The sequence below is a fragment of the Haemorhous mexicanus genome, chromosome 1 (genome assembly GCF_027477595.1).
Source record: "Haemorhous mexicanus isolate bHaeMex1 chromosome 1, bHaeMex1.pri, whole genome shotgun sequence".
Taxonomy (NCBI): domain Eukaryota; kingdom Metazoa; phylum Chordata; class Aves; order Passeriformes; family Fringillidae; genus Haemorhous; species Haemorhous mexicanus.
In genome coordinates this window covers 6,980,224-7,007,599 of record NC_082341.1, presented here as the reverse complement: position 1 = coordinate 7,007,599, position 27,376 = coordinate 6,980,224, and the positions used below count along the sequence as shown (strand labels likewise).

At 39.1% G+C, this 27,376-nt stretch overlaps 1 protein-coding gene across 1 annotated transcript; it reads right to left on the bottom strand.

Moving 5' to 3' along the window:
* On the bottom strand, positions 1-27,376 carry ACTR3B (actin related protein 3B). Its single transcript, XM_059839496.1, has 12 exons — positions 27,237-27,376; positions 19,847-19,902; positions 17,903-18,027; positions 16,855-16,965; positions 16,377-16,472; positions 16,126-16,233; positions 14,698-14,841; positions 13,928-14,101; positions 11,364-11,456; positions 2,023-2,148; positions 1,547-1,630; positions 1-955 (listed from the first exon to the last, which is right to left on the bottom strand). The coding sequence occupies exons 1-12, from the start codon at positions 27,278-27,280 to the stop codon at positions 860-862; spliced, it is 1,257 nt and encodes a 418-aa protein (XP_059695479.1). The 5' UTR covers positions 27,281-27,376; the 3' UTR covers positions 1-859.

Below are 27,376 nucleotides of genomic sequence, written 5' to 3'. Positions count from 1 at the left end.
TAAAGATGTTAACAGCTTTTATTTCACTGGTGCAAAGTCCATGTGTCATCCACCACTCACCAACAGCAAAATAAAACATCATCTCCTAAAAAACAGCTTCAGAAAATTCAAAACAAAGGAACAGTGGCTATAATAAACTTCATACAATACTGTAAATCACTTTGCATCATCCAAACATGAACAGATCCATTTCTATCATACATGGCTTATTTTTCCCCCAAAAAATATACCAGCACTGATCCAATACATGCCCCACACCTGGAAATGCATTACACCATTCCATGACATTGACAGCTGTTCATGCTTAGAACTAGTCATCAATTCACCCTACCAATATCATAAAATACAAAATGATATGAAACCCTACATTTACAAAGTACTGTCCCAATCCTGCAATCTATTCCATTTGGGTAGGTACCTGTATCCATTCCAACACCCCTAAAGGCAATGTGGTATTTAGTGCTCCATTGCTAAAGGTTTGATTGCAAACTCAGGGCACAAGTGGGAAAAATTCAGATCTTTCCACAAGCAGTAAAATACTGCCTTATTCTTCAAGATTCAGTTTCAGTAGTATTTGCACAACCTCCTAAACTAAGACTTACCCATTTTCAATTACCTCACATTTAGGAAGAAAGAAGGAAAGGCTCTGAGTAGTCAGCAGAGAAATGGCTGGTACTGAAATGACTTGGGGCTGTAAGCTGTGCTTACAATAGTGATCCAAATGCCTCAGAGTTAACCACATCTTGTTTCAGTATTTACAGTATCTTTTGCCTTCTTGCCTACAGTATCTTGCCTCTGCACTGCAAGAGTTTCTTCACCAGCACAGTATCAGAATATCTTTATTTCCACTGGATGAGCATTATGACATGACTCCAAAAACAGGATTATGACGACAAATACTAGGGCCATACTCTTCATAGTCCTTCTTGGTGTGACATACTTGGAAAAACTCTGGCTATAAAAATATAAAACAGATCCCCCCCAAAAGCATAAAAAGGTAAGTAGAAAAAAAAAACAAATAAATAACATCTTAGCATATCAGTAGATTGCAGCTTTATGACATTGTATTACATTTTGAATATTAAAAATGATAAATGTTATGATATGAACACAACTAATCAAGAGAAGCTTGTCTGGTCATAAGACTGCTTTTAAACACAGCAGTAAGAAATCCCACTTGGCAGACAGCAATTCTTCCCATTTTCCTGTATTTGCTTCTCTCTTGCATTTAAGACCATTGATTTGGATTCTATATTCCTGAAGTCCTAACTAATCTCTAGTGCTGATTTAAAGAATAAAGGCACTATAGTGGAACTATCATATCAAAACTACTTTAGAATTATGTCAACTCCTGATATCCTTACTTGAGCAAAGCTCCCATTTGCCCTGTACAAATTTTACTGAGATAAAAACTTGGGTAAGGATTCCAGAATGTGACATGGTTTAGGCTGTCACAATGAAAAAGTTTAGAACTTAGTACTCAGATCAAATACACCCAGAATTCAACATGCAGTAAACATTAAGAATAACTTTGGTGAAGACTTACTGTTGAAGCCAGCATGGAACCTCCAAACCAAACTGCATAACGCTGCATGTGATGTGTTATCACTTGAACTTCCACTGGTTTGGGCTAAGGAAAACAGTTCACATTTAGTTGGTTTTCAAACTTCACGTGGTCAGAACCAGACACCTTCAACCCTCCATTCACATCACTTATTACTCAGATATGCTCCCCCTAGGAGACCAAGTCATAAAACTCTTCATGATAACTATAATGAAGGACACAAAGTTAAATCCCTCTTGCCTACTACTCACACATCTCCTAGAAGGAAAACCAGAACTGCTCACAATAATTTTAAGATTCCTATAAAGACGTCATATACTGCAAGGCTACCAGTGCCTTTAACAACACACAAACAAATCCTACTGACTTTACAGCACATTTTTACTAGTGAGGTGAGAACTTTCAACTTGATTTCTCTCATTAGTCGTGTAATAAATGCACTTGAAACACACACTCACTTTTATCCGACCACCACTGAGCTCCTCGCTGAGCCGCAGTCTCGCGTCCACCACTCTCTTCAAATCCCTCTGCAGCCGTCGTCCGAAGTCCCTGAACATCGTGGAGCCTCCTGAGAGCACCACATTCTGTGCAGAAATTAAAAACACATTCTGTGAATCTGCCTTCAAGCAAGTTTCCCAACAGCCAGCACTGCAGAGGTGACTGAATTTCAGCATCATTAGGAAGCTGACAAGGTAGGTAGAGCACTTTGAGCACCCCCCAAATCCCAGGAAGCTCCTGGCTCCCCTACTTTTCTCCTTTATATATATTTATGTAGAATGGGTTATTACAAAGGAGGATTCCATTAAAACCATGAGCTAGTACCCTACATACACAAAGCAACAGAAATAAGACACTACATCAAGAAGTTTCTCTAGGGATGTTCACAGCAAGTAGTTTTAGCCCTGACACTAAATAAGGCTCAAGTCTCATCATATTTCATAGCTACAAAAGCTACAAAATTATCTAGAACTCAATTTTCTTTTTTTAATTTCCAGAGTTCTTCAAAAAAGGCACCACACCTTCAAACAGAACTGCAGCACAGAGGAAGGTATGATGCCTCTTCCCTTGCTTGTCTGGTATTACTCAGTTTTCAGAGCAGAACCAAATGCCTCTCAGCCTGGACTTGTACTTGGATTCTAAACAGACATTTTAGAATTTCCCATCCCTAATTCTGATACTGTTGCAGGATCCCAGACTAACACAGGAGAAATTTCAAAGGTGGGGCATTCGAAACAGGACCCCTAGAACATAACATCAGGGGCAACAAAAATGCATTTCATGATCAGAAAAAAGAACTCAACATGGCAAAACTGCACATGTGCCTTTGCACAGTGCTAAAACCACTCACACGCCTTTGACACATGTCCACAAGGAACCTGGATCAGGAGTTCATTGTACACAGGTCCAAGGATTATCTCTCAGTTACATTTTTTGACACTGCAGACCAAGACTGTGCACATAATGAAAGAATCCCTGACCCACTGTTTTCAGCCTGCACATGGATTTAAAGAGTCAAAGACATGCACAATAAGTGTTCAGACTTGCAGGGTGCAGAAATTCTTGGATTTTAAGCATCAAATAATCAGGGAAATCTTGTTTGTACCTGGTAAAGTGAGAAGAAAGCTGTTTGTTTTTCATGAGGGGAAAAAAAAAAAAAGCCCTGCACATCATAAAACCATTACAGCAGGAAAAAGTAATTTCTTCACAGCTTCAGATCATCTACAGTATAAAAGAATGCATAAGAAGGCAGGTGTGCTTTAAAGAAGAAAAGCATAAGTCCCCATAACAATTCTGAAGCATTTCCAAAAGGAAAAGAGGAGGACAGAGAAGAAGAAAGGAGCCAGAAATCACAGCTGATCCTAAAGTTAAAGCAGGAGAGAGGATTCCCCCTACTCTCCCCATACACGAGAACATCTCTTCCCCTGCATCAAAGTGGTCACGCACTCCACTTGGGAAAAGGAAATTGCTAATGGGCAAAAAAAGACAACAACCAACCTGAGTGATGAAATAGCAATTAAAAAGATGTCATCAGAAAATATTACCTGGAGATAATGAAGTTGGCAAAGAACGTGAAAGCAATAATTCTATTCAAAGCAAATTAAACTTCAAGCATACTGCATAAAGTGGACAATGCTATCACTAAAAATAGATTCCAGAATAAACCAAACAATAATTTTTTTAATACATCCAAAACCAATTCATGTAACTACAGAGTTAGCTGCATCGAGAGGATCTTTCCACCTAGTTATCATTCCAGGGTTAGAGGCTAAGAAGTTACATCTTCTTCAAATTATGACTATTTAGGCACTTCTACACACCAAAATCAACAATAACACTGCCCAAGGAGAACAGAAGCACCAAGGTACAAATGTTGAAAAGAGAGTCACCTCACTATCACCTGTTTGGAGCAGCCAGGCTAAGCAAAATTCTGGATATAAGTAACTAGGTGACACCAACTGCATTTAGAAGATGTTTAATTATACAGTTACAGTTCCCCTGCTCTATTGTCAGTACTAGACCAAATCCATGCTGTGTACTAGAAGACTTGTCATACAGCCTTCAGCAGGGTCTCAGGTCAGAAGCCAGGTAATCCCCACTAACAATGAAAGCAGAATCCATATCCATTCCAAACCCCTCAAACACCACACCACCACTTACAAAGGACACAATAAAGGCAAGGAAAAATGGTCAGATAAAAAAAAAATCCCAAAAACAAGCCCCAAAAAACAACCAAGGGGGCACCACCCACCTCCCTACCTCCCTCCACCCTGACCTCTTAAATATCTTCTCTGGAATAAATCTGAGTAATTCCAATAACTACTTAAAAACCATAAAAATAAAGCATGCTAAACACATCTGTGGAGAAAGCTTACTAGTGATGTTTGGGTTTTCAGCATATCAGAGAATTCTTTGGCCTCCCAGAGAAAGACATCAAAAAAGTTAGGCTTTAAGTATCTGTTTCCAGCTGATTCCTTTAAAGAAGACTTCTTCTGATCTTACTCTGCTCAAACACACTTCAGCTGGTTTAAGAGCTCCAAGCAGCCCACATGTTTCTCAGCTAACACCAATTATCATACCTGCTGATGGAAAGAACCTCCAGCTGGTTTCACATTCATAGCTAACTGGCTGAACATTTAAGTTGTTTTGAAATAATGTGTTCCCTTAGCAGAGAGGAACAAAGCCCTTCCACACACCTGAAAAAGTTAACCACAGCAAGCAAATAAATGGAAGTAGGCTATTTCTGGAAGGAGACCAGGGAGTGGATACCAATCACAGAATCATTATGGTGGAAAAGACCTCTAAGATCATCTAGATCACTTCAGAGGGCTGGCAAGAAATTTCTCCCTCCTCATCTGTACCTTTTGCTTCTCTTATGAACTCTGTGATACTGAGTTTCTCCTTGTATCATTTCTGATATTATGCCTGTACAATGTAACACTGCAGAGATATAAAATTACCCAACAAAGCAACCCAGCTCCTGCAACAGAAATCTCTGACTAAATCAAGCTCACATAAAAATTCCAAAGAGGGAAGTTAGCTCCTGAAGAATTCAGCACTACCAAACACAAGGTGCTGAACTGGTTTGTGCATCTTCACACTGCACTGTGGTGTGAGCACATTTCTCAGCTGGACACAGCAGACTTTGCAGCACTGCAAAGCATCCCCTGCTTTTCTGGCAAGTAAGAACAACACATCCCATTTTCCCTTCTTTCCAGTTGACAGCCTAAATTAAAGTTAACATGACGTGACCAGACCACCAGAGACATGTAATGAGATCAATATATGACTGTTAATAAAAATTATTATGGGTAAAACCAGGAAGGTTCACAAGCTGAAGCCAAGCACTTCATTATCAAGTGAATCAATTAAGCTACATGTCTCTGTTAATTTGGTTAAAACAGGGCACTATTTGCCAACACAGTATGGAAAGTAAAAGGATAAATATTGTTAATAACAAACAAAAAATATAGCACAAAGAAGTAAATTTATTGTGAGAAACACTACTTTAAAAATACATTTACTTCTAATAATAAAGAAATAATTTCTTTTTCCTTAAAATCATGAATTTAATGTTCATTTCACATTTCAAGGCACAGCAAGAGTTTTCAGCATGACTTATGGTGGTGCCATTCTGCAAAAATATGCCTCAGACACAAAAGGAACCAGAAAATCCTACGGATGCACTGAGCTATTGTTAAACCAACAAGCAGGAGTAATCTTACAAATTTATTTAGAGCTGTGATGGGAACAAGCAGGGCTTCTCAGTACTCCTGTGCTACAATGACATAGTTAATCTCTTGGGGCTTTCATTTAAACCCCACAGGAATACTGCAGTATTCAGCAGGAATGCTCTTCCTTTCCCATGTCCTGTCATGGTGCCAGCAGATGCCATGGCCTGGCAGTCTCTCCATCCTTCCCTCACCCCAGAGCCTCCCCCACTCTGCTCTGGGTCAGTAACAGGGAATTTCTGTGGTGCTGGAGCACAGATCAGCAAAGCCAGTCCTACAGTGCCATCTACCCACCACACTGTGCAGCTGGAGCTGCTCTCACAACAGCTGTTCCTATTTATCAGCAACTGAAATCAGAAGTGATGTCAGGGGGTTTTTAACACCCAGTTTGTCCCTGCACCCAGGACCTGTCCAGTGTTTGAGGATGGGCTCTTGTGAGCTCAGCAGTTTAACTTGTTCAGTGGACACTGATACAACAAGGGCAGCCCAAGTCTTAAATGTAGCAATGAGCTTGACTTTATAATTTCACTAAGTTTTCATTCTCAGAGAGACTAATCTGAGCCCACAACAGCTGCACACCCTGCTAAGAAGTCTCCTTCCCTAAGGAAAAGAGCCCATTTGTCAAAATCTTCTCTCCATGCACCTGTGTTTCCATGGAAAAACTGGATAATTCATCTCCAATAAAACACCACACTTACCAATATCCTAAAGTCCCCCACCTCATGCAGAATTTTCAACTTGAGAACTTGGCTTAGAATTTTGAGGTCAAGGATGCTGTCATTTCATTCAGTAAGATCTGAATCATAAATGCTTAAGCATGCTTGCCTAGGACCTTTCAGGGATATTTCTGAATCTGTTACTAACAAAAAATACTGTTTATTAGGATAGCAAGCAGTTTTTCAAACTTTTCAAAGCCCTTTGTACATCTCTGAAGTTATTATAACTACACTCAGGAGGAGACTGTTTTTTGACACTAAGTGCCAAAAACTCATGTCCTAACAGACATATGTTAGGACAAGTTTCAGAGCACTTTCAGGTTGAAGAGAGACTTTTAAATACCAGCTAGTGCTGAAAACATTCCACACCAGCATCTGCTGTGGCTGTACCACAGGAGCAGATGCTCATCACTGATCCAAGCTGGGTGTGCAGTAGTTATACAGAATTTACTGGTGTGCTCACAGAACTTGAAAGCTGGGGAAGGGTCTCATTTTTGTGCAGACCACAGCCCCCATCATGCTACTGCACTCTCCCTGCAATTTCTCTCCATTTCTGAGATATCAGTTAAACTATGTATTCATATAAGTACAAGGAAAGGTTGTAGAACAGTATTTTAAGAAAAAAGGAAGCTAAGAAATTCTCAAAAAAAAAAAAAAAAAATAGAACTAGATTAACTATACACCATTCTTCCCAGAGAACACTAAGGGTGATGGAATGTCTCACTGAGCCCCACAAATACAGGATTTTTAGCTGCATGCAGGATGGGTCATTTTTCAGTGGAATTCAACACACAGGAATGATCAACATAGCCAGGATGCCAAATTGTTTCATCCATATGGTAAGATCCAAAATTTATCTCCTCTGTCATTTCTCATTTCATTTGAGCATTCATTTTAAATTTCAGTTTGCTTTCTGAAGCTTTGGGTTTGCAAAAAAAAAAAAAAATTAAATAATAAACCCACCAAAACCCACCTCATCTTTTCAAATTTCAAAGCAAGTCCCCTGGTTTCAAACCCATACCTATTTTCTGCTGTTTTAGCAGAAAGCAATTCATCCCAAGCAATCCAGATCTCTCAACTCTGTGTTAGAGAATACAAATCAGTTTTTCCAAGCAATCACATTAAGATGATGTAATCATGGGAATTAGAGAGTGCATTGCTGGCAATCATTATACAATTAAAAAAGGCTTCATCATGTCTGAAAGGATGTTTGTGCTTGGTATTGAACAGCTGCAGGTTATGGGATCTTGTGGAGGCACAGAGAAGATGACTTCAGTTGCAAGATGGATTTCTAAGGGTGCATCCCCCCCACTCCAGGCCCCAATAGGATCTGAGAAATGCTCATCAGGCCTCAGCCTTGACAAACTGCACTTGGACCAAGCCCTTCTTGAGCTTAACAGAAACACTGTCTGTTCCCAGAACTAACAGGTGTTAAATGAGAACCTGTCTTTTAACAAACAGCCTTAGAAACCTTTTTCTTGCCCAAGTAACAACTCAAGTGAAATAGTATTTTTGTTATTGAACTTTCAAAGAAACTTAGCAAGTCAAATTGTGGCCAGGATGGGAAAGTATTATTATGATTAAAGCCCACTCTTTACTGGTCCTGTAAACAGCAGTTCAAAGTGGAATTCTTTTCAGCTCTCAATTCCCAGAAAAGAAGGGGCTCATGTGTATGTCTCAAACACCAATAACTAAATGGCTGTGGAGCCAACCAAGGACTGCTGGTAACAGCAGACAAGAGTTGCTGGCAATAACCAGGGACTATTGGTATTACCACACTGTGAGGTAGAACAGGATTTGGCCGGAGAAGAGGGGCCAGGCACATATAGACATTTGTCCATAAGAACAAACCACCAGTACAAGGAATGAGTGGCAGGAAGTGGGCATGGATGACAGGGTGGGACTACTGCCACCAAAAGTCCCCAAAGCCCTCCAACCCATTTCCAGAAAGGCCTGACCAAACACACTGCATATGGTAACTAATTTACATGGAAAGCAAGAAACCCATATTTGGGGCAGAGAAACCTCTCCATAAAAAGTGCCCCCAGGACTTGTCATTGGCCAGATTGATGCAGTTGGATCAACACTGCTCTCCTATTGTCTCTTTCTTTCTTTAATTCATCTCTCCCTCTTTAATTCCTGCACCTTAACCCTTTACCCAAAAACTACTGCTGTGTGCTTAGATAGCAGGTCAGAGACTAACAGATCAATTTCCATGCCAAGTGTGTAATTTGTTAATAAAACTTTCAGACTCTCTGACTTTTGTAATTTCTTTGACCAATGAGCATTTACAAATCTTAGATGCTTTCTTCCCTTTAGATTGGCTTGTCACAGATCTAGCTAAAGTCTTATCAAGGTTCTATTGGTCCAAACAACACAAGGTAAGCTAACTGGCCTTGTGAGAGAAATGTTGATCAGATTAGGAAACAGGGATACTGGCAGTAAAACTCAGAAATACCATAGGACATCGAAAGATGGGTTGTGGAACAATGATTCAAAGGCTACATCCCACATAAAACCTGCAATAAGGGTATTGCTAGGTATTTTCTGCAGGAACACTGAAGAAGGATCCATTTGATGGAAACTCAGCTCCAAAGCACAGGCTCTTGGCTGGCCAGCACTCAGCACCATGGCAAGTGAAACTGATAAACCTCAGAGAGAAAGTATGAGTGGAATATTTCTGCATCCATACGCTGTTTTAAACAATGAGAACAAGGCATGCTCATCCCTTTGAAGTGACCTTGCTTAAAGAAGATAGCAACTATTACCACCAATAACTACTGATATCTCTCGGTACATTCCACAAGTAATTGTGAAACTTTATTTTAATTAAGCAAGTATAATGAAAAACAGAAAAAAGGAAAAACAAAGCCTCAATCAGTGGCAAGCCAAGGCAAAGTTATTTGTCTACTGATTATGATGAGGCAGAAGTAACTTAACCTCAAATTTTAATCTGCACCAAACCCTACCCTACCAAGCAAAGAATCTGCTCTGAGGAAGCTTTGGTCCTTCAGATAAAAAGCAGAGACCCCTAAGCACAACCACACATTAAGGGGTTCCTAAACCTTGCTGCTACCTAAGCCTAAAGTCTTTGAAGACATCTACTGCAGAAATGACATATGAACCTGTTAAGTAGTTCAACTTCCCCTTCCATCCTGCCCCACATATCTGCTCTGCAGTGCTAGGTCTCATTCTAGATTACACAGAGTGTCTACCAGGCAAGGAGAAGACACTGCAAAATTTTATTAGTTACAAATTATCCTGAGACATGACTTAGCTGGAACTTAAAGCTCATTCTACCAGGTGAGGAACACTACCACCTTTTACACGAGCAGACAAATCTCTGCATGCTATAGCTTTATGCTGTAATTTCCAAAACAGTGCTGCTCCTGCACAAGCTGAAAAAAGGGAACCATGGGATGTGGGATGTGCTGCCAATACAGACAAAACTTGCCATGGACTATGCATGTCAGTACCTTACTTTTCACTCCTTAAAGAATCAGGAACTGAAAGTACTCTCTGGACTACACCCTGGGTTTAAGCAGGTTTAAGCTGGCCTAATTGTTCTCTCCCTAAATATTTTCAGTTTTCATGCACTTTATAAGTGATGCAGTACTGACTAAACTGCAAACAATGGGCAGGTACAAAACAAGACTATGAAAAAAAAATATTGGAAACCACTACTTAATAAAGAAGGGGAAGGAGGGTAGTGAGAGGGGTAAGACCACAGTATAACCCTGGAAATGGGCAAAACTAGAAGTCCTTCATGCACAAGAATTCACTTCAACAATGTCAGATAGAAATAACCTTCCTCTGCCACAGCTCCTCAGGGACAATACCTACCTATGTATTGAGCCTTTACAGAAACTTTTCTTTCAAAACTAAAAAGCAGCAAATATCTTGTGGCATTCAGAGACGACGCTTTGTTTAAAAGTTCACATTTCTCATTGTGGAGGAAGTAGTAGCCATGCACATGCTTCTGACCACGATGCTGGTCCTTATTCCTTATAGGAATGTGGCTTTAGTTGATGGAGTGACCAAATTATTTTTTGTTTTTTTAAAAAAGGAAGTAAGTTTAGAAGGTTTTTTTTTTTTAATTAGGTGAAAAGACATTTTATAGGATTTGGGGGATTTTATTTCAAACTTAAGGATAGTTAATTGGATAAGAGCAAAAAAGTTTTGTTTAAGTAATTTATTAGAAAAACAAGATTACAAAGGAACTAATTGTTTTTGTGAGGTGTTTTACCAGGGGCAAGGACTCTGGATTGGTTTTTCTTTATAAAGAGTTTTGTTATTTTGCCTTTTATTAAAACCTTTTTGTTTCCAACACTACTGTCACTGACATATTTTATGAAAAATTCCTTTTGCCAGGATTTTTTTTCCTGCAAAGCTGAGAAGTTTCAGCTTCTCCATGTTTTGCTCCTCTGGAATGTGATTTGGAGAACTGATTACCCAGCATGTGAATTGTTTTTAATTATTGTCCAATCACAGTCAGCTGTGTCAGACTGAGTCTGTCACGAGATTTTATTATTCATTCCTTTCTAGCTTTCTGATGTCTCCTTTCTCTTTCTTTAGTATAGTTTTAATATATAATTTTCGTATAATATCATATCATATAATAAATCAGCCTTCTGAAACATGGAGTCAAGATTCTCATCTCTTCCCTCATCCTGGGGACCCTCAAACACCACCACAAACTACCACAAAAGCCATCCTGGTAATTTTATGCCTTCTAAAGGAGCTGAGTTATCTTGAGTGTGAAACAGATCTCCAAAAGCTTATGAGACCTAGCTTGGAGAGACCCCTATTTCAAATCCTATAAATGCCATGAATCCTACCAGAGAAAGGCCATACCTTGTATAAGGGCCGCCGGACGTCAATGGGACAGTTCTGGATGACTTCATCCACTACATCCGAAATGGACTCCATGAAATCAGGGTTGGCAAACTAAAATCAAACAGAACAGGCATTAGATTTTTTTCATCCAAAGAACAGAGAAATTAAAAAGGCAGAAATAAGACTGTGGAGAGACTTTATAATAGGGGATGAGTGGGAGTTTCAAGCCCACCACTTATTTAAAACCAATAAACGGTTTGCTCACCATTTATTCTACAATAAAACAAACACTTCTCTGCAAGGCAAATGACAATTTTTTCTTTCTGCTAAGAAAATCAGATTCTCTTCCTTGGTCAGAAAGTCACTGTTTACAATTTACGCACCATGCACTTTTATTGCCTGCAAGATGAGTTTGAGTTTTTCTGCAATATTAAACACACTGTTAGCACTCACTGTGGTCCTGCCTTTCCTTTCAAGTGAGATTAGAAACACCGGTGGGCAAATCAGAATGCTTATCTGCAAAAAGATTTTAATGCTACTAAAATATTTCAGTTAAATTCCCACCAAAAACACATTTTTTTTCCCCAAGTCCAGGAAGTACCTAGTGTTCAAAAAAGCATAAATAGTCTAAGATTTTGAGTGAAAGCCCCTATCAATGCAAACATGAACACAATGCTGATGTAAATTTCTGCATTTATAAAGAAGAGAGTCAAGAGTTGCTAATGCTACAAAATAACCTAGTGGAAATTTTCCACTTAACATATGCTTTAAAGAAAATAACTGGTAATAGCCCATATTTTTCTCCTTTCAGAGAGTAAATTCTAAAAAATTAAATTATTTACCAATACATAATAATATATTATTCTAGATATATTACAAGCTTTTGTGTAGAAGTACATGGGATTTACACTCAAAACAAGATGAGGTATCTACATGGATGAACAAATAACAACAGTCAGGCATAACAAGTATATACTGAACTGAGAGAAAATTAGCAATGGAAGTTGGCTTGGAGCTCAGGAGCCCTAAGAATGATGGGGGCACTTCCCAAGAACTCAAACTAACTTCCACAGTAAGAATCAATCATGCAAGAAGCAAAAAAATGAAGCCACATAACCCAAAAGAGAAGCTGCTGCACACAAAGTTTTCATCTGAATGAACTACAGCTTGAAAACTCCTGAGCTCTCCATAAAGACATTGATAAAACAGCAGGGAAAAGGAATAAGCAGAAATGAGAGTTAGGGTATAACATCATCCCAGAACAGGGACAACAGAACTGAATGTAAAATTGCAGTCTGCCAGCCAATACAATATGGTTGGAGAATGGCAAATAAAATCTCTAATTTTAAAAGTAGAGAAATAATCTGGATAGCCACAAACCCCAAGACCTAACTTCAGGAGTATTAAAGACTTCAGAACAAATTCTGTAAAGTGAAAATAGGAAAAGATTACAAGACAGTTTTAGCAGAGGCACTTTTTACCTAGCTAAGCTGCTACTCTTTCAAGTGAGGAGTTAATGAAACACAAGAAATTCTCTTTTGATGCAGTACACATCACCTATTATATTTTTCTTGTCTAGGAAGTCAGTTCAGGTTTGGGTGGTTTTTTCAATACAGAGTCAAGAAACTACCAAGAAATGAAAAAAATGGAAATTGGTTCTTTATCCCATTCCCAACAGTCTTTTTAGAGACTATGGAATGAGAAACTTTTGAAATTCTGTCTGGCATGGGATTCAGTGCTTCTCTGTTAAATCACATTGGTAAACAGCAGGGAAGAAAAACTATTTAGCTCTGAGATTTAATACTGGCAGAAGATCAGATGGTTACAAACTGACCAAAGAAGATTACAGATGGAATTCAGACAAAAGGAAGCAGAAGGAGGCTTTTTAATATTCTTCCAAGGAGGAGGTTAGAAAAAGGGAAACTTCACCAGTGTTGATGTGGATTTTAATAAAACTTTTTAACAGTATTACAGACTATGGGTGCCTGAATAAGTTCAATTAAGTGTGCAGGAATGCAGAGGACCTGTATTAAAACCTGACTCCTTCCCCTCAACAATATCCTGAAACTCAATCAAACTGAACTATCAAAAATCAGAGAGATGAGGTACAGTAATCTTTCCCAGAATTGTACATACTACTTATGACTACACCAAAAGAGATTTCAATAGACTTCCTTCAAGGATAAATTTATCATCTATGCCTTACAAATCGACTCAGTATCTAAAGTCTGCATCCAATATTTAGAATATCATCAAGGTCATGCTTAGTGGTGCCCAAAGGGATTGGCAGCATACAAAGTATAAAGGCAGACTTGTTTAAAGTGATGCTGAAAGAGGAAAATGCTATACAAGAACTGTGAAATTAAACAATTTCTTCTCAAGTTCAGATTGCCTTTAAAGGAACAGAACCAGATGTTTTAAACGTTAGACTGAACATCACAAAAACACTTTTCTGCTGTGCTGATGTTACCTGGGAGTGCACCTGGCTCGTGTTCAGGAGACTCACTGGCCCCTCACTGCCACGGGATGGCGCCCAGGCACCAGGAAAGGCACAACTGAGCACGGCTATTCCCTGCTCTTACCTCGGGATGGAAGAAGATTTCTGGCCCGAGGAACCTCTCGTAACCAACATCTATAACAAACTTGGTTTTGTTGATGGCGTTGATGCCCGTGTATTGTTTGATCCACCTGCGAGAGTCCCCGTCGTACTTGGCAAATTCCTTCACTATGTCGGGGCAAATGTAACAGTATTTCTCCTGGTAAGAAACACCAGGTGTTAAAAAGAGCTGAAATCATTAGTACATCAGTCAATTAAAGTGCAACACAATCAGAAAAGAAAAATGTGATCATTTTTACAGATGGAGCTGTTCAAGGGACTTTCCCACCCAAATCCCTACTGAAGCCTCACCCCCTCAAGGCATGAGGCCCATTTGCTTCCAAAGGGCTGCACATGCTGACACAGCTACATTTGCCTCTCCCAAAATGAAAACATCACCAACAATAAAGAATTTCAAGGGCAAGCTTTCACTGAAAGAGCAGGCCTACACAATCACCCTACTTTTTTTTTTTTTTTTTTTTTAAGTTCTATTACAAAGCAAATTTTAAACAACTCCAAAGTTGAAATTCTGATTTAAGCTGTGGAACATACTCACTCCAAACAGCCCAGCATGAATATTTTCTTCCTCTTTCTCCTTCCCCCACACTTGATTGGATAAACCACCAGAAGCTGGTGTAATTGTAATACACTGCCCACATCTGCATTTTTAAGAGAGCCACTGGCAACTTGCTAGAGCCAAAAAATTAGCTCACGGAGATTTACTGTGTATTTATTAAGAGATAAAGGAGGATGTACCTTTATGGCTTTTGCTGTCTCCAGAGATTGTTCAGGAGGAATTCCTACCTCCCTTTCCCTTAGAAGCTGTTGAATAAAGTAAGTAATATCTCTACCTGCAATAGGAATATGCTTGATGCAACTTCCAATTACATAGCCTTCTGCCTATGTAGGAGGAGAGGAAAAGACATATTTAAGGGGAAAACTTACTGTGTATCAATAATTAACATTCATTTTTATAATACTCTGATTTTCTATTTAAAGTAAAATCTTGAAACTTCAAAATCACTCTAAAAATGTGCACCTCACTGCAAAGTGAATATAGTTTTTATTTAAAGACCTTAATTACCACATATAAACAGATATTGACTATCTAATAGATACACAAGTGATAAACATATCAGACAGATCTGTATATATTAGTCAGATCTGATGGTTCCTTTAAGGTATCATTAGAAAAGCAAACATAAATAAACTACCTGTGTTCTGTTTTAAAGTAAAAAATTAATAGAAAAAAGTATAAAATTAAATTTCTCAGACAAGAAAAATCACATAGGAATAGAAAACTCAAACAGAAGTACAATCTTACAATGAGCACAACAAAACTAAAAACTAAGAAATCTATTTGCTGAATTTTTTTAGGATGTATTTACTGAAAACACTGATATTGCTGAGCCACATTATTTCTTCCCTTGCTTTTTTTTTTTTTTACACTTTTCAGAGTTTCACGTAGTAAATGCTGTTTCTTCTCAGCACCGCCCATATGACAAAACACTGAGAAGATCAAGTTAACACCAAAATGCAAGATGAAGTTAAAGGAAATCAAATTTTCATTTCTAATATACCTGACCATTCAAGGACACAGTATGGTTCAAAAATACACAAAATGACGTCAGCGGATGTCAGCATGCACAGATAACTCTGTATTTTTAACATCCTCACCTAACTGAACTGATGGGATTGATCATGTATAAGAACAGGTACTTATATAAATTTGTACTTGTTTCCACATAAGCAGAGTGGAAACAATAAAATACAATAAATCATATAAAAGGCACACATTACCAGATATATTAAACAGTCGAAATGCAGGGTGCCTCTTTAATTCAGAGGCACAACCCAAAAAAGTTAGGACATTTCTTGTCAGACACTGTTGGCATGCAGGAAACATAAACCCATGACAATCATTGATATTTAAGTCACAGTAACAGTAAGGTTTTACACAGAAATAGCCTTTTAAAAGCTGGATTGATGGTTCCTTACTGTGACTTTCCTGTAGTCTACAAGCTAAATTAATGCATACTGAAATACATATTTTTGCAAGGAAAGAAGTCCCAGCCAACACTAAAAATTTAAAAATAAGGTTTCATTTGGCGCTTCTTATTTAAATTTATAGTAAGCAAACCCTGTCCAAAGCAGTGCTGATTTCAAATGCATCCTGCTCCTTACCACGGGGATCACGTGGGTCACCCCGTCACCACTGTCGATGACAATTCCAGTCAGAGTCCGCTCCCCGACCTGCCGTGACGTCCAGGAGGCAGCTAGGGCCAACACTGCCTGCAGCACAGAGAGCTTATACTTAGAAGCATGCAGAGTGCTCTAATTTACACTCCCAAAAAGTACATTTTCAAACATTTTACACACGTGCCTACGAAAGACCAGAAGACTGCAGTTGTTTTCTACGCATTCACTTTGCTCACCTGCACAGCAATGTAAAGTCCTGGGATGTTAAATGATTCAAACATGATTTCTGCAAGATATTCTCTGTTTTCTGGTGTGTTCAGTGGAGGCTCTGTCTGCAAAAACAAAGAGCTTTGAAAAAGCACCTCAATAGGATCCTGCCTTGATTAGTTCAGTATCAAGCTAATCAAACTTTTGGTAATCCAACTTTTAAAATCCTCAGTGTACTCAAAACAAAAAATTTCAAACAGAATTTAAACAGTGTTTGAAGCTTTTCAAAAGCAATAGCTGACCTGCAGTAGCCTGCATCACAACATTAACACAAAATAGTTATAATGCAGCTTTAAAGATTAGTTTTCTCCTCCAAACCCAAACCTTGTCATTACTAGAGAAATAAGACATACAGAGAAAAATCCTTCAGCAGAGCTACCTGTGCTTGGAATGATATTTGGTTTTCCTCTTACAAAACTACTTCCTTACCAGGCCTCATTAACTCACCATTAAAAAATAGTGATCCTCTGGCTCAGCTCGAAGGTACTTAAAAATGACTTGTTCCATGAACCTCTCCATGAGGTCCCAGTCCTCAACAATTCCATGTCGGATAGGCCACTGCAAGAGCACAACTTGTCAGCACTGCATCATGCAAGGACAAAGAAACCCAGCAACAGGAACAGTCTCACACCTCATCTCACAGGAATCTCATCAAACCCATCCCGACTTTAATTCAGAGGCACAATTCAAATTTACCTCCTGCTCCCAGGTACTTCCAAGCCCAATTCTACCTTGCAGGACCAGCAGCCAGAGTCCAGACTCTATTCCTGTTAGTCTGTTGCAGAACTGTATTTAAACCTCTTTCTGTATAAATTTTATCACTTAAAAAGTTGAGAAGCATACTTGGCTTCAATATGCCTTTCCATATTATAAAAAGTAATAAAGACCATATAGGCTATATATTTTTCACCTAAAATTTCTGGCAGGGATGATGTTTACATTTTGTTCAACGTTAAGAACACAGCTGACATTTAAGTAACACAGAAGGATGTATAAAATATGATTTTTTTCCACATAGTTCATAAGCCAGTAACACTTTGTAAGTACAAGAAGTCCTTTACTAGGGTATGGAAAATATGATTCACAGAAAAGCTGCATTGAAGACAGCCCTTCACAAAACAATTGTGACTTTCCCTGAAGCAAAAGTATCCAACACATTTCCCAGTTTGTGTGCCATGTTAAAAGGGTAACCTTTTAGCAAGAATTTAAATATTCAGTGTATATGACTATTTTAATAACTCAGAATTTTGAAAACTGAACAGCTGCACTGTATCAATGAATATTTACACAAACACCAACCACACAAGACAGCACTAGTAAAACAGATATCTAAAAAAGGGTAAAGCCATGAACTAAATCATGCAGTTCTTAAAAAGCAATAAAAACTTTACAAAAAATGCAAACGTGTTTGGAATGGCTATCCAAAAGTCCTAGAATATTTTATCATAAAAATGTGAGACTTGGAAAAGGCTGTCAAAGTCTCCTGAATGCTCACCTTTGTAGCATAGGTAGGTTTATCTATGGCTTCATCTCCTATGAAAAAGTCCAGATCATCAACACCTTTCATTACCCTCCTCTGAGCCTGGTCCCCCACTTTGGCTGACTCTCGGATTGCAATGCCTTAAAATAAACCCAAAAAACAAATCAAAACAACATTAAAACAGATAAATAGCAAGTGATGAATGTTTATTTATTTAAGGATTCTTTTCCAGAAATAAAAATTGGGATATAAAAAGTAGAAATCATGCAAGTGATCTACTGACAAGCCAATAGAGCCAAGTTCATTCTCACTGCATCCTGCAGGATTCGGATCACCCATCCCTCATTATTGTACCTAATAATTCACAGAAAATACTGAAAATGCATTTTGTTACAGACTACAGCAGTCACTAAACCTGTACAAGGGCAGCATTTCAGTAAGCAACATGATTTTCTGAGTTCCAACTCTAGAATAAAGACAAAGAGCAGGGGAAGAAGAAAATAAACTGTGTATTCAAAAATAAGTATTGGAGTCATTATCCTGGTTGGTGAGAAAGAGGAAGGAGGGAGGGGAGAAATCAATTTGCAGGGCTACAGAGAAATCTCTGGAGACACTTATGCTTCCCATTAGCAGCCTTCAACTATCACTAAAATTATTAGATGATGGCTGCTGTAGGCAAGAAGATGAGACAGCAAAAATCAAATCTGGGGCAAGCTAAAAATAAAAATGGAATGAAGTACTGCTAAAACGTAACCTTATTTATATAGTTTTCTTTCAATAGGTCATAATCAAGGTCTAAATAACATATAGCAGAAAATGCAGAGTAGGCAGGCATCACCCACAAACACATCAAATACTACTAGCACCAAAAAATTACTCACAGGCAAACAATTCTTTTGGAAAAACAACTATCCCCCAACAGGTTTATAGTTGTATAAAACAGGATTTATAGCAAATTCACAGGAAATCCCTACCTATCTCCCACTGCTTTAACATAAGACATTTAAATCTTTACCAGTGGTTTAGGTTTCAGATTTTACAGTACTTAAAATAATGAGACTGTAAGCAGTACTACAGCTACACCTGGTGAAGAACTGTGTCCCCTTCACTTCTTTGGCCACCAATTATCTTCATAACTTCCTTATCTTTATACTTTCTCCCATGAGTAGCTACAAGGTAGTCTAGATGCATTAATAAGCAGTTAATTGGTAAAGTTTACAAAAAGAAAAAGCAGTGTTTAACATAAATGGAGGTAACAGATGCCATTATAGATGTAAATACATAGTACTACTATTTATATATTTATATATATAGCATTTCAAAAAAACTATTAACATGTCAATTAAAATCAAGAACACCAGAAAAGTATAACATTTTAAATAAGTTTAACACACACACACAAAATTAAAGAGTAAATCTGTTCAACAAAAGCATGTTACATGTGCAAGAACATTTTAATTGGCAAACACACACCCAAAAGGAACATTTTCTAATAGCAACAACTTTTTTGAATATTAAACTGTCTACAGTCCCAGACAATGTAAATAAGGCAGACACCACCTGCACTTCAGTACTTAATTTGATTGGGAGCCTTCCCCCAGATTATCCAGGCTGTAACCATGGCGTCAGGTAGACAGGAGGTAAATTGCATTCTGTCTACTCAAGTGTCCTGGCCAAAAAATAATGGAGATAAAAAGGAAATTGGACTGGAGTTCTCTTCATCTTTGTCATAGCAACCAAGAGCTGGTTTAATGAGCAACAGTCTAGCTAACTGCAGACAAGGAGCTCTGTTTAGCTCCACTCCAGCCAAGGATGCTAACAGGGTGAATATCACTTCCCAGATGGACACAGGACTGTAAGGGCTGAGTTGGGAGTTGGAAGCATGTCATTTAATCCTCAAAGTGCTCAGTAACAGCAGTGTATGTTACAATTTGAGGGACAAAAAAAAAATCAACTCACATGATGGGATAATGAACTGAGGTTCTGTATTTCCTGCATAGCCAAGCTTCGTATACCTAGGGGGGAAAAAAAAATATATCACCAGGTCATTAGATGCACTTAAATGCAAAAACATGAAGAAAAAAATACTTTCAATTCACTCCACTTCTTAAAGTGAAGGTGAAACATGCACCACCTGCCATGTCCATATTTTCTGGGTTATGCTTTCAAGTATCATCCTGCTGAAAAGAAAACTCAAAGTGGTAAATATTTTAAGTGTTAATTTATTTTTATTTTTCAGACAACTTCAGCTTACAAATTTTGCTAGTGTTATTCAGAACTATCAAGAGTGAAAATTCAACTCTTACTTCTTCCATCTTGTTGACCAGCCATTACAAAGGACAGGCAGGTCACATTGCACCCTTTGGGAAAAATTAGGGCCACGCAGATTTTACCCTTCAGTTACCATGACCAAAGAGAGCTTAAGACTTTACATATTTGTTTAATATTCTCAAATACAGGAAGAAAAGAAATAATACAGTATCACAAGTATAAACCACAGGAGAGAGAACCCTTCTTACAATCCTGATACAATTCCCTTTTAGGCTTTGAACAAACCACTCACTTTGTCAGGGGTATATTATCTGTGTGTGATAAAAGACAAATACTACACCAAAGCAAGCCTGCACTGATGAAATGCTTTAGAAATGGGCAGCAGATGGTACAAAGCATTGATCATTTCTTTCAATATACATATAAGATCTATTTTAACAATTAAAGGCTTAAGAGGAAAGAAGGGGGAACAAAAAAAGTAAAGAGATTTTCACATAAAACCTAAAAATTTCTGCAGGTGTTAGTGGCTAGTAAGCTACTCCAGGTCTTTAGCAACTAGAAATAATTAATATCCCAGACTATGAAAAACAGCTCTATTTCCTAGGGGGGGAAAAAAAAAAAAACCACAATGACAACAAAACCCACATCAGAAACTGTTAAAAGAAAAACCAACCCATCTAAATTGACTGAATGCTTGCAGAGACTGATGTCATTCTTGAATACTGCCATTAGCTTGAAACAGAAGTACAGCAGCAGCAGGACTTGAGGGAATCAGCATTGTTCACATCATTTTTACACAAAAAACATAAAGCCATGATATTCTTAAATGAGACCAATCCCAGACTAGGTCCTAAAGTAAATTTAAAGTCTTTGTCTGCATCCTACTCTCAATATTTGCAAATAATATTATGCCATGGCCAAAAAAGAGGTTTGCATCTTCATTAGCAGCTTGAAAAGTAGGTTCCTCTTTACAGAGTATTTGGTATAAAAATACTCATTAAGGATCACAGTTTTCTTAGATAAAGGAATTAATCTAAATTGAATTATCAATGACCTTGGACTTAAATATTTATATTTCGATTCTCTTCAAAGCTATAGCTTCAATAGACTTCAAACAATAGTTAAAAAGCCATTCCCCCAAGGCTAAAAAGACAAGGACTGTGTTTTGCAGGCAAGGGTTTGTTGGGTTTTTAATCATCATTATAGACATATGCTTTCAGTCTAATCCAAATTGTTTATGCACACTTGCTGTGGCTCTCAGAAAAACATAATCAGGATGTTAAATTAGACTGACTGTAAAGGAGGACATTACTAGCAAAAGTTCTTTTTATGATTATTATTGCATAGATTCCTCACATTTTAGAATGAGGCCTACCTAGGGAATATTGTTAAAACATAACAAGCAACAACAGGAGTTTCACTGGGATTTAAGACCAGTACAGGCCACTTCCTCTTATTTCTCTCTCTGAAATGAATCATGACTAAATGAACATAATGAAAACCAAGGAAAACATTTCTATTTGTTTAAAAGACCTAGTTTCAAGACTTAGAAATGACAATTAGGCAGAAACATCATGAAAAACAGCCTTTCAAGCCTCAGGGACAAAAACCAAAGACAATAGAAATACATATATATACTTTTCATACAATTTTTATATATCTGTGTGCATGAATAAACTAAAAGGTTTCTGCAGTCTAACCAGAACTCATTTCTTAAAGTCTGGCCAAGGGGTGAGTTCAGTTTGCCATCTTTTCCCCCCCAACACACATGCTAAACTCACACCCACTCACAGGATTAAAAAAAGAAAACACTCTCTACAAGTCAGTTTGGGCTACCAGTCTGCAGGAGCTTCGCCTTCCCTCTCCAGAACGGATCAGATCCCCCTACCAGGGTAACCTGTAAAGTTACCAAACCCCTGCAGCTCAGTATCTTACAGATTCATTTTTAACCTGGGTTAATTCTCCTACTAAAAAACTACCAAATAAGTTTATTTCTAAGTAGAATGAAAAAAATTCTCTTCAAAGAATTAATCTCACAGAAGGTAACATATGGAAAGATTTTTATTACATGTCATTAATCCATGAAAGACTAGTACTAAAACAAAGAGAATAACTAAATTCTCAGTTCAATGGTGAAACAAATAAGCAGAAAAACAAAACCTGTTAAAAAAACCAATCTACTTAACATCAAACAAGAGACAGACTGGAACAAGCAGACACATTTCAGGTGTTCTTGACAAAACCAAATGGAAGAGAAACTCAGATTTCTCCCAAGACCACTCAGGAAGAGAAGGAAAATAGATTAAGCAGTTGTGCAGCTCTTTGCTCTCCAGGAGCCTCAGGACATGGCAGACTTGGTCCCAGACCTCTGTTGTGCCCAGCAGGACCCAAAGTCATTCCTCTTCTCAAGGGTACATTAAAGAGTTTGGGTGACCCATTTCCAGCACCTCCTACAGAAAATACTCCCTTTCCTACATGCTATTTAAATATTTACTGAACAGAAAGGCTCTGGACTTTAACAGTTACAGAGGGTACCTGGTCTCCAGTCCCTTCTCCAATGAATATTTAAGTATCTAAAACACAGTTTTCTTTCTCCTGGGTTACAGCCTAGCAGACTAATGGTAATGCAACATCTTGTGATCTGTAAAATTATAGAGACAGCTGTGGTGGAATGTGTAGATAATCAGTATTCCAACTTAATTTCATTAAAAGCAGCAATTTGTTGCCAGTGAGAGAGGAACCTACTGGAAACAGGCCAAAATATAGGATACTGCACTAAAAATTAGCAGAAAACTGATCCAACAGACTAAAGCTATTTCATGCAAGGAGATTTGGAGGACTACACATTTTGTTTTAAATCTCTGGAAATTACATGTTGTTGAAACAAGCAATTTCTAAAAATAGTGTGGTCTCTTTCATACTGTTTTGACCAAGTGACGAGTTCATACACAAACCAGTTTCACAAACCTTTGCATGAGGATTGGTCATCCTAACCCTGTTCTCTTCTGAGGTCCCACCAAGATGGAAAGATAGAAGAACTTACATCAAGAACTGACTCCAAAGATATACAAATGGACTGCACTTGGAAGCAGATGCTGCACCCTCAACCACTTTAGAGAGGAGAGATATGTTTAGGAAAACTCTTCCCAAAGCATGAGAACAAATCACAAACTCAAGCAGTTGCTTTATCCATCTGAAAACACAAGACATTCAATTTTTCTCTGTACAAGTACACAAAAGAGCAAAACCCAAATGCAACTACTTTAGCATTTGATCACTCTCTATTGCTTTTTTGGTCCACATCTTTAAAACGATGCGTTACATTCACACACACACAAAAAAAAAAACCTCTGAAAAGATAAATATGAAGTGACTAAAAATAGCAGAATGCTTTGAGAAAGTCCTGTAAACAAACAAATAGCCTCTGTAAATAGAACACTTTCCCTGACAGCTAAGAGGCTGAATAACCAGGCTGCTGCTGCCAGAACACCTGTGATGCCAGGCTGCCATAGCAGACTCCATTGTCATTATTACAAGCATGTCTGAGGAACTTGCAACACGAGTTCTTCATTAAGATTTGGAAAAGCACAAGGGATGGGAATGAAGACATGAAGGAGAAAATTTCTAATAGGAAAAAAAAAAATCTATTTTGTCTGCACAATTTACCCAAGAGCACCAGCAGCCACTATAAGAATAAAGAGTACAGTAGAGCCGTTGGGTTTCTTGAGAAAGTCTAGCACTTTGCAGGACTGAAGCCTGTGATTATAAACAACAGTTAATTAACTCAGGTTCCTTAGGCCCAGAAGAGCAATTACAATAATGCCTGTTCAGAAATATAGTAAGAGAGGGGAAACATAGCATGTTCTGAGGCTCCAGCAATCTTTAATAGCAACATCATCAAAAAACGCCTTGAGCTTCAAGTTTTAAGACTCAGTCCAGCTCACTTCTCCCAGAAATCAAGTATTTACCTCTTAACTCATCTGTAAGACTTTGTCAAAGTACTTTCTCTTTACTAAAAAGGAATGGCTTCCATAAAATACACCCAAACCAGAAGCACTCCTCAGCATCTACAAATATACTGAAGAGGGGTATTTTAAGATACCTTTGTTTTGCTCACCCACCTACTACTGTTCTGATGTCCCACAGCTAAATGCCAAATAATGAAACTGGTTATGAAGTCTAAAGCTATTTAAAACAGCAACACAAAAAGGCCTGATAGTCCTAAGAAACTAAAAATAGCATGCCCTTCTCCACAAAAAGAGTGACAGCAATGTGTAAACTGATCACGAGGAGAATCTCACGCAGAGAAAATCAAGATGTAGTGCATCAAAACTGCACTATGTCAAGTCATTTGCAAATAGTAATGGAAAAGAGTATAGCAAATTATTAACTATTTCTGCAAGATTTGTGAATAAAGAATGAACAGTTTATGGCAAAGGAAATTCAAGTCATCTACATCCAATAGACTAAAGGAACATTATCCTATCCTGCTACAAAAATATGTTTCTCACTGAAGGTCTGTAACTACTTTTTATAGAACTTTTCTTACTGTTTTTGAAGAATTCTGGCATTTACAGGACTGAGGCATGTGGCTGCAAGTTACAGTAAATTAAGCCAGCCCCCTTATGCACAAAACAACAACAAAACCATTATTTTAACAATTTTTTTAAAACCCCTAACATGAAAAAAAAAGACGGATTAGTGGCTGGACAGAACGACTCATTCAGTACCAGAGATTTAAGTAGAAAAGTGTATTTTATATACACAATGTCCCACAGTGCATGTCTGCATACACCTTTCCCTTTCTGCTATGCTCTTCCCAATTTTTTCATCTGAAAGCCCTTTCATGAATAATTTGAATGACTTGTTTGAAGCTTGTAACCCAAAGTAGATTCATTCTAACAATAAGAAGGTTTTCAGCCCACACAGAGGAAAATTCCAGAGACTGTGTATCAATGAGTCAAGCTACTTCTTCTGGCTGCTTTTGTTCAGACTCATTTCATCCTGAATTCTGCAAGACAACTTATTTCACATTCAGTAGTCTGAAATGTCTTCCATTTTTGAGTGCCCTACAACATAGTCAAGCACAAGTCCCACCAGCAGAGATATCATGTTGTCTCCTTTGAATCAAGATCACTTGGAGGCATTGAAAAACAAACGTGCATCACTTGGGGACTATCCAAACTCTCCCTGAAACAAAACAATATACATGTCCCTCCCCCACAAAACCCATCAGCTTTACCCATGCAAGCACGAAACAGATTTTAGAAATTCTACTTCAATTATTATTTCTTTGAAAGGACACAATAAGCAATGTCCTATCCTTATTTGTTTTGTGTAACTGTTGGCCAGCAATATCTACTGCTAGTGTAACACTGGAATTACTCCACAAACTCTAAGTCAAGGGGGTCTCCTGCAAAAGGCAGCTTTGGCATTTAATGTATTTTCTCAGTTTTACAGTTTCTACTGTACTCTTTTTAAAGGATCCACCCAGACCTCCCATTTCTCTCTACACTATCAAGTAGTAATCCCCCAATATCAACAGATCTGTGGAGAACAGATACTTAAAATATCTTCAGCAAATACATAGAAGAAACCTGGGAAACTATCAAGAAGTATCTAAGAGCAAGCAGAATTAGACACAAGGTAGAACCTGGTCTCTATTCTACTTCCAAAGTCTCCAGCTGTGAACTCCAGTATTCCCCACTGAGGGGGCAGAGCTGGTTTCTGGTAAGCTAAAGTATAAGCAGAAACAGGCAAAGATTTCTAAAACTTTCATGACAGTTTAATATAGACATATTTCAAAATGTGACACACTTTTTCAGGAGAAGGCAATGTGGCACCACAGCACTGGAAAGTGCTTCCTGTGGTTACCTAGGGATTGGGGTTTCTTGATTTGGTTGGATTAGTCTGGGGTTTGGTTTTTAGAAGATTGTTCAGTTCAGGAAATTTTAAAGATAACTGTCCAAGTATTAAAAAAATTTAAATAGTGTTGCAAATTCCCTGCAGAGGAAAGGCTAAATTAATGCAATCAGAGAGACCAAGTCTGACAAGTAAAGCTACTGCACGAATAGTTACTCATGGACCGGTGCTTCACTTCCTCTCCGCAGAGCTGTCTGTAACTGTTGGGCCAAAGGAAAGGTATTAATTAGCCAAAGCACACCACAGATTCAGTATTACAGCTGAATTACAGCTCCTCCTGACACCTCCCCCGCTAAGGCACAGCAGGACTGGATGCTGAATATCCATTCAGGTCTTCTCTAGCACAGAGAGGTAGGACAGAGCCGCTCCTGAAACGCCTCCCAAGCACAGCCTCTGCAATTCAGAGTCACTCCTGCCCTCAAAGACTTGAGTTACAAAACTTGTGCTTTGGTTAAGGACGGAATAAATCTCACACTGATCCGAGAAAGGTGAAAAGATGACCCAATGACCGAGCGCATCACTGGAGCCAGGCAGCGCGCTCCAACCTCAGCCGAAAATGCTAAAATTGGGGACGGCTGATGTCAAAGGGGAGAGGAGGCAGGAGCCCGCACTGACAGCGGCCCGGGGCAGGGAGCCGGGCTCGCTGGGCTCTGTGTCCAGGCAGGCACCGACAGCGTTGCCCCCGGCTCGGGCACCTCCGAGAGCCTTCCCAGGCATCGCCTCCGGACCGCTCTCAGTGCGCGCTCCTGGCTCCTCTCCCCTTCTGAAACCAGCCGTCCCCAATTTTAGCACTTGCATCATGCAATACTTCACAGCCAGAGGACACAAACGAAAACGGGTCCCGAGAGAGAGGCGAAGAGGGCACACAGAAACACGCACGGCGGGGACACGGCAGGGCTGCCCCGCTCCGCGCTCCGGCGGGATGGAAGGGCAGGAGGGGCAGAGGGAGGATGAGAGCGATGGGCACCAGCCCGCTGAAGGCCGGAGGGGAGAGAAACCCTCAGCAAGCCAAGAGGCCACCGGGACACACGGCAGCAGCGCGGCCCCGTGCGAGGAGCGCTCGCCGGCAGCGGGAGGCGGCGGAGGGGCGCGGCGCGGAGACACCCCCCGTCCCCACCACGGGCACCGGCAGCCGGTCTCCCTTGCCCGCACTCACCCGGTGCCGCCGTCGATCACGCAGGGCGGCAGGCAGCTCGCCATGCTGCGGGGCCGGCAGTGCGGGCCCTACGCCACCATCCGGGCGGCCGCCGGCTCCCCCGGCGCGGGCTCCATGCGGGCGGGCCCGCAGCGGCCGCC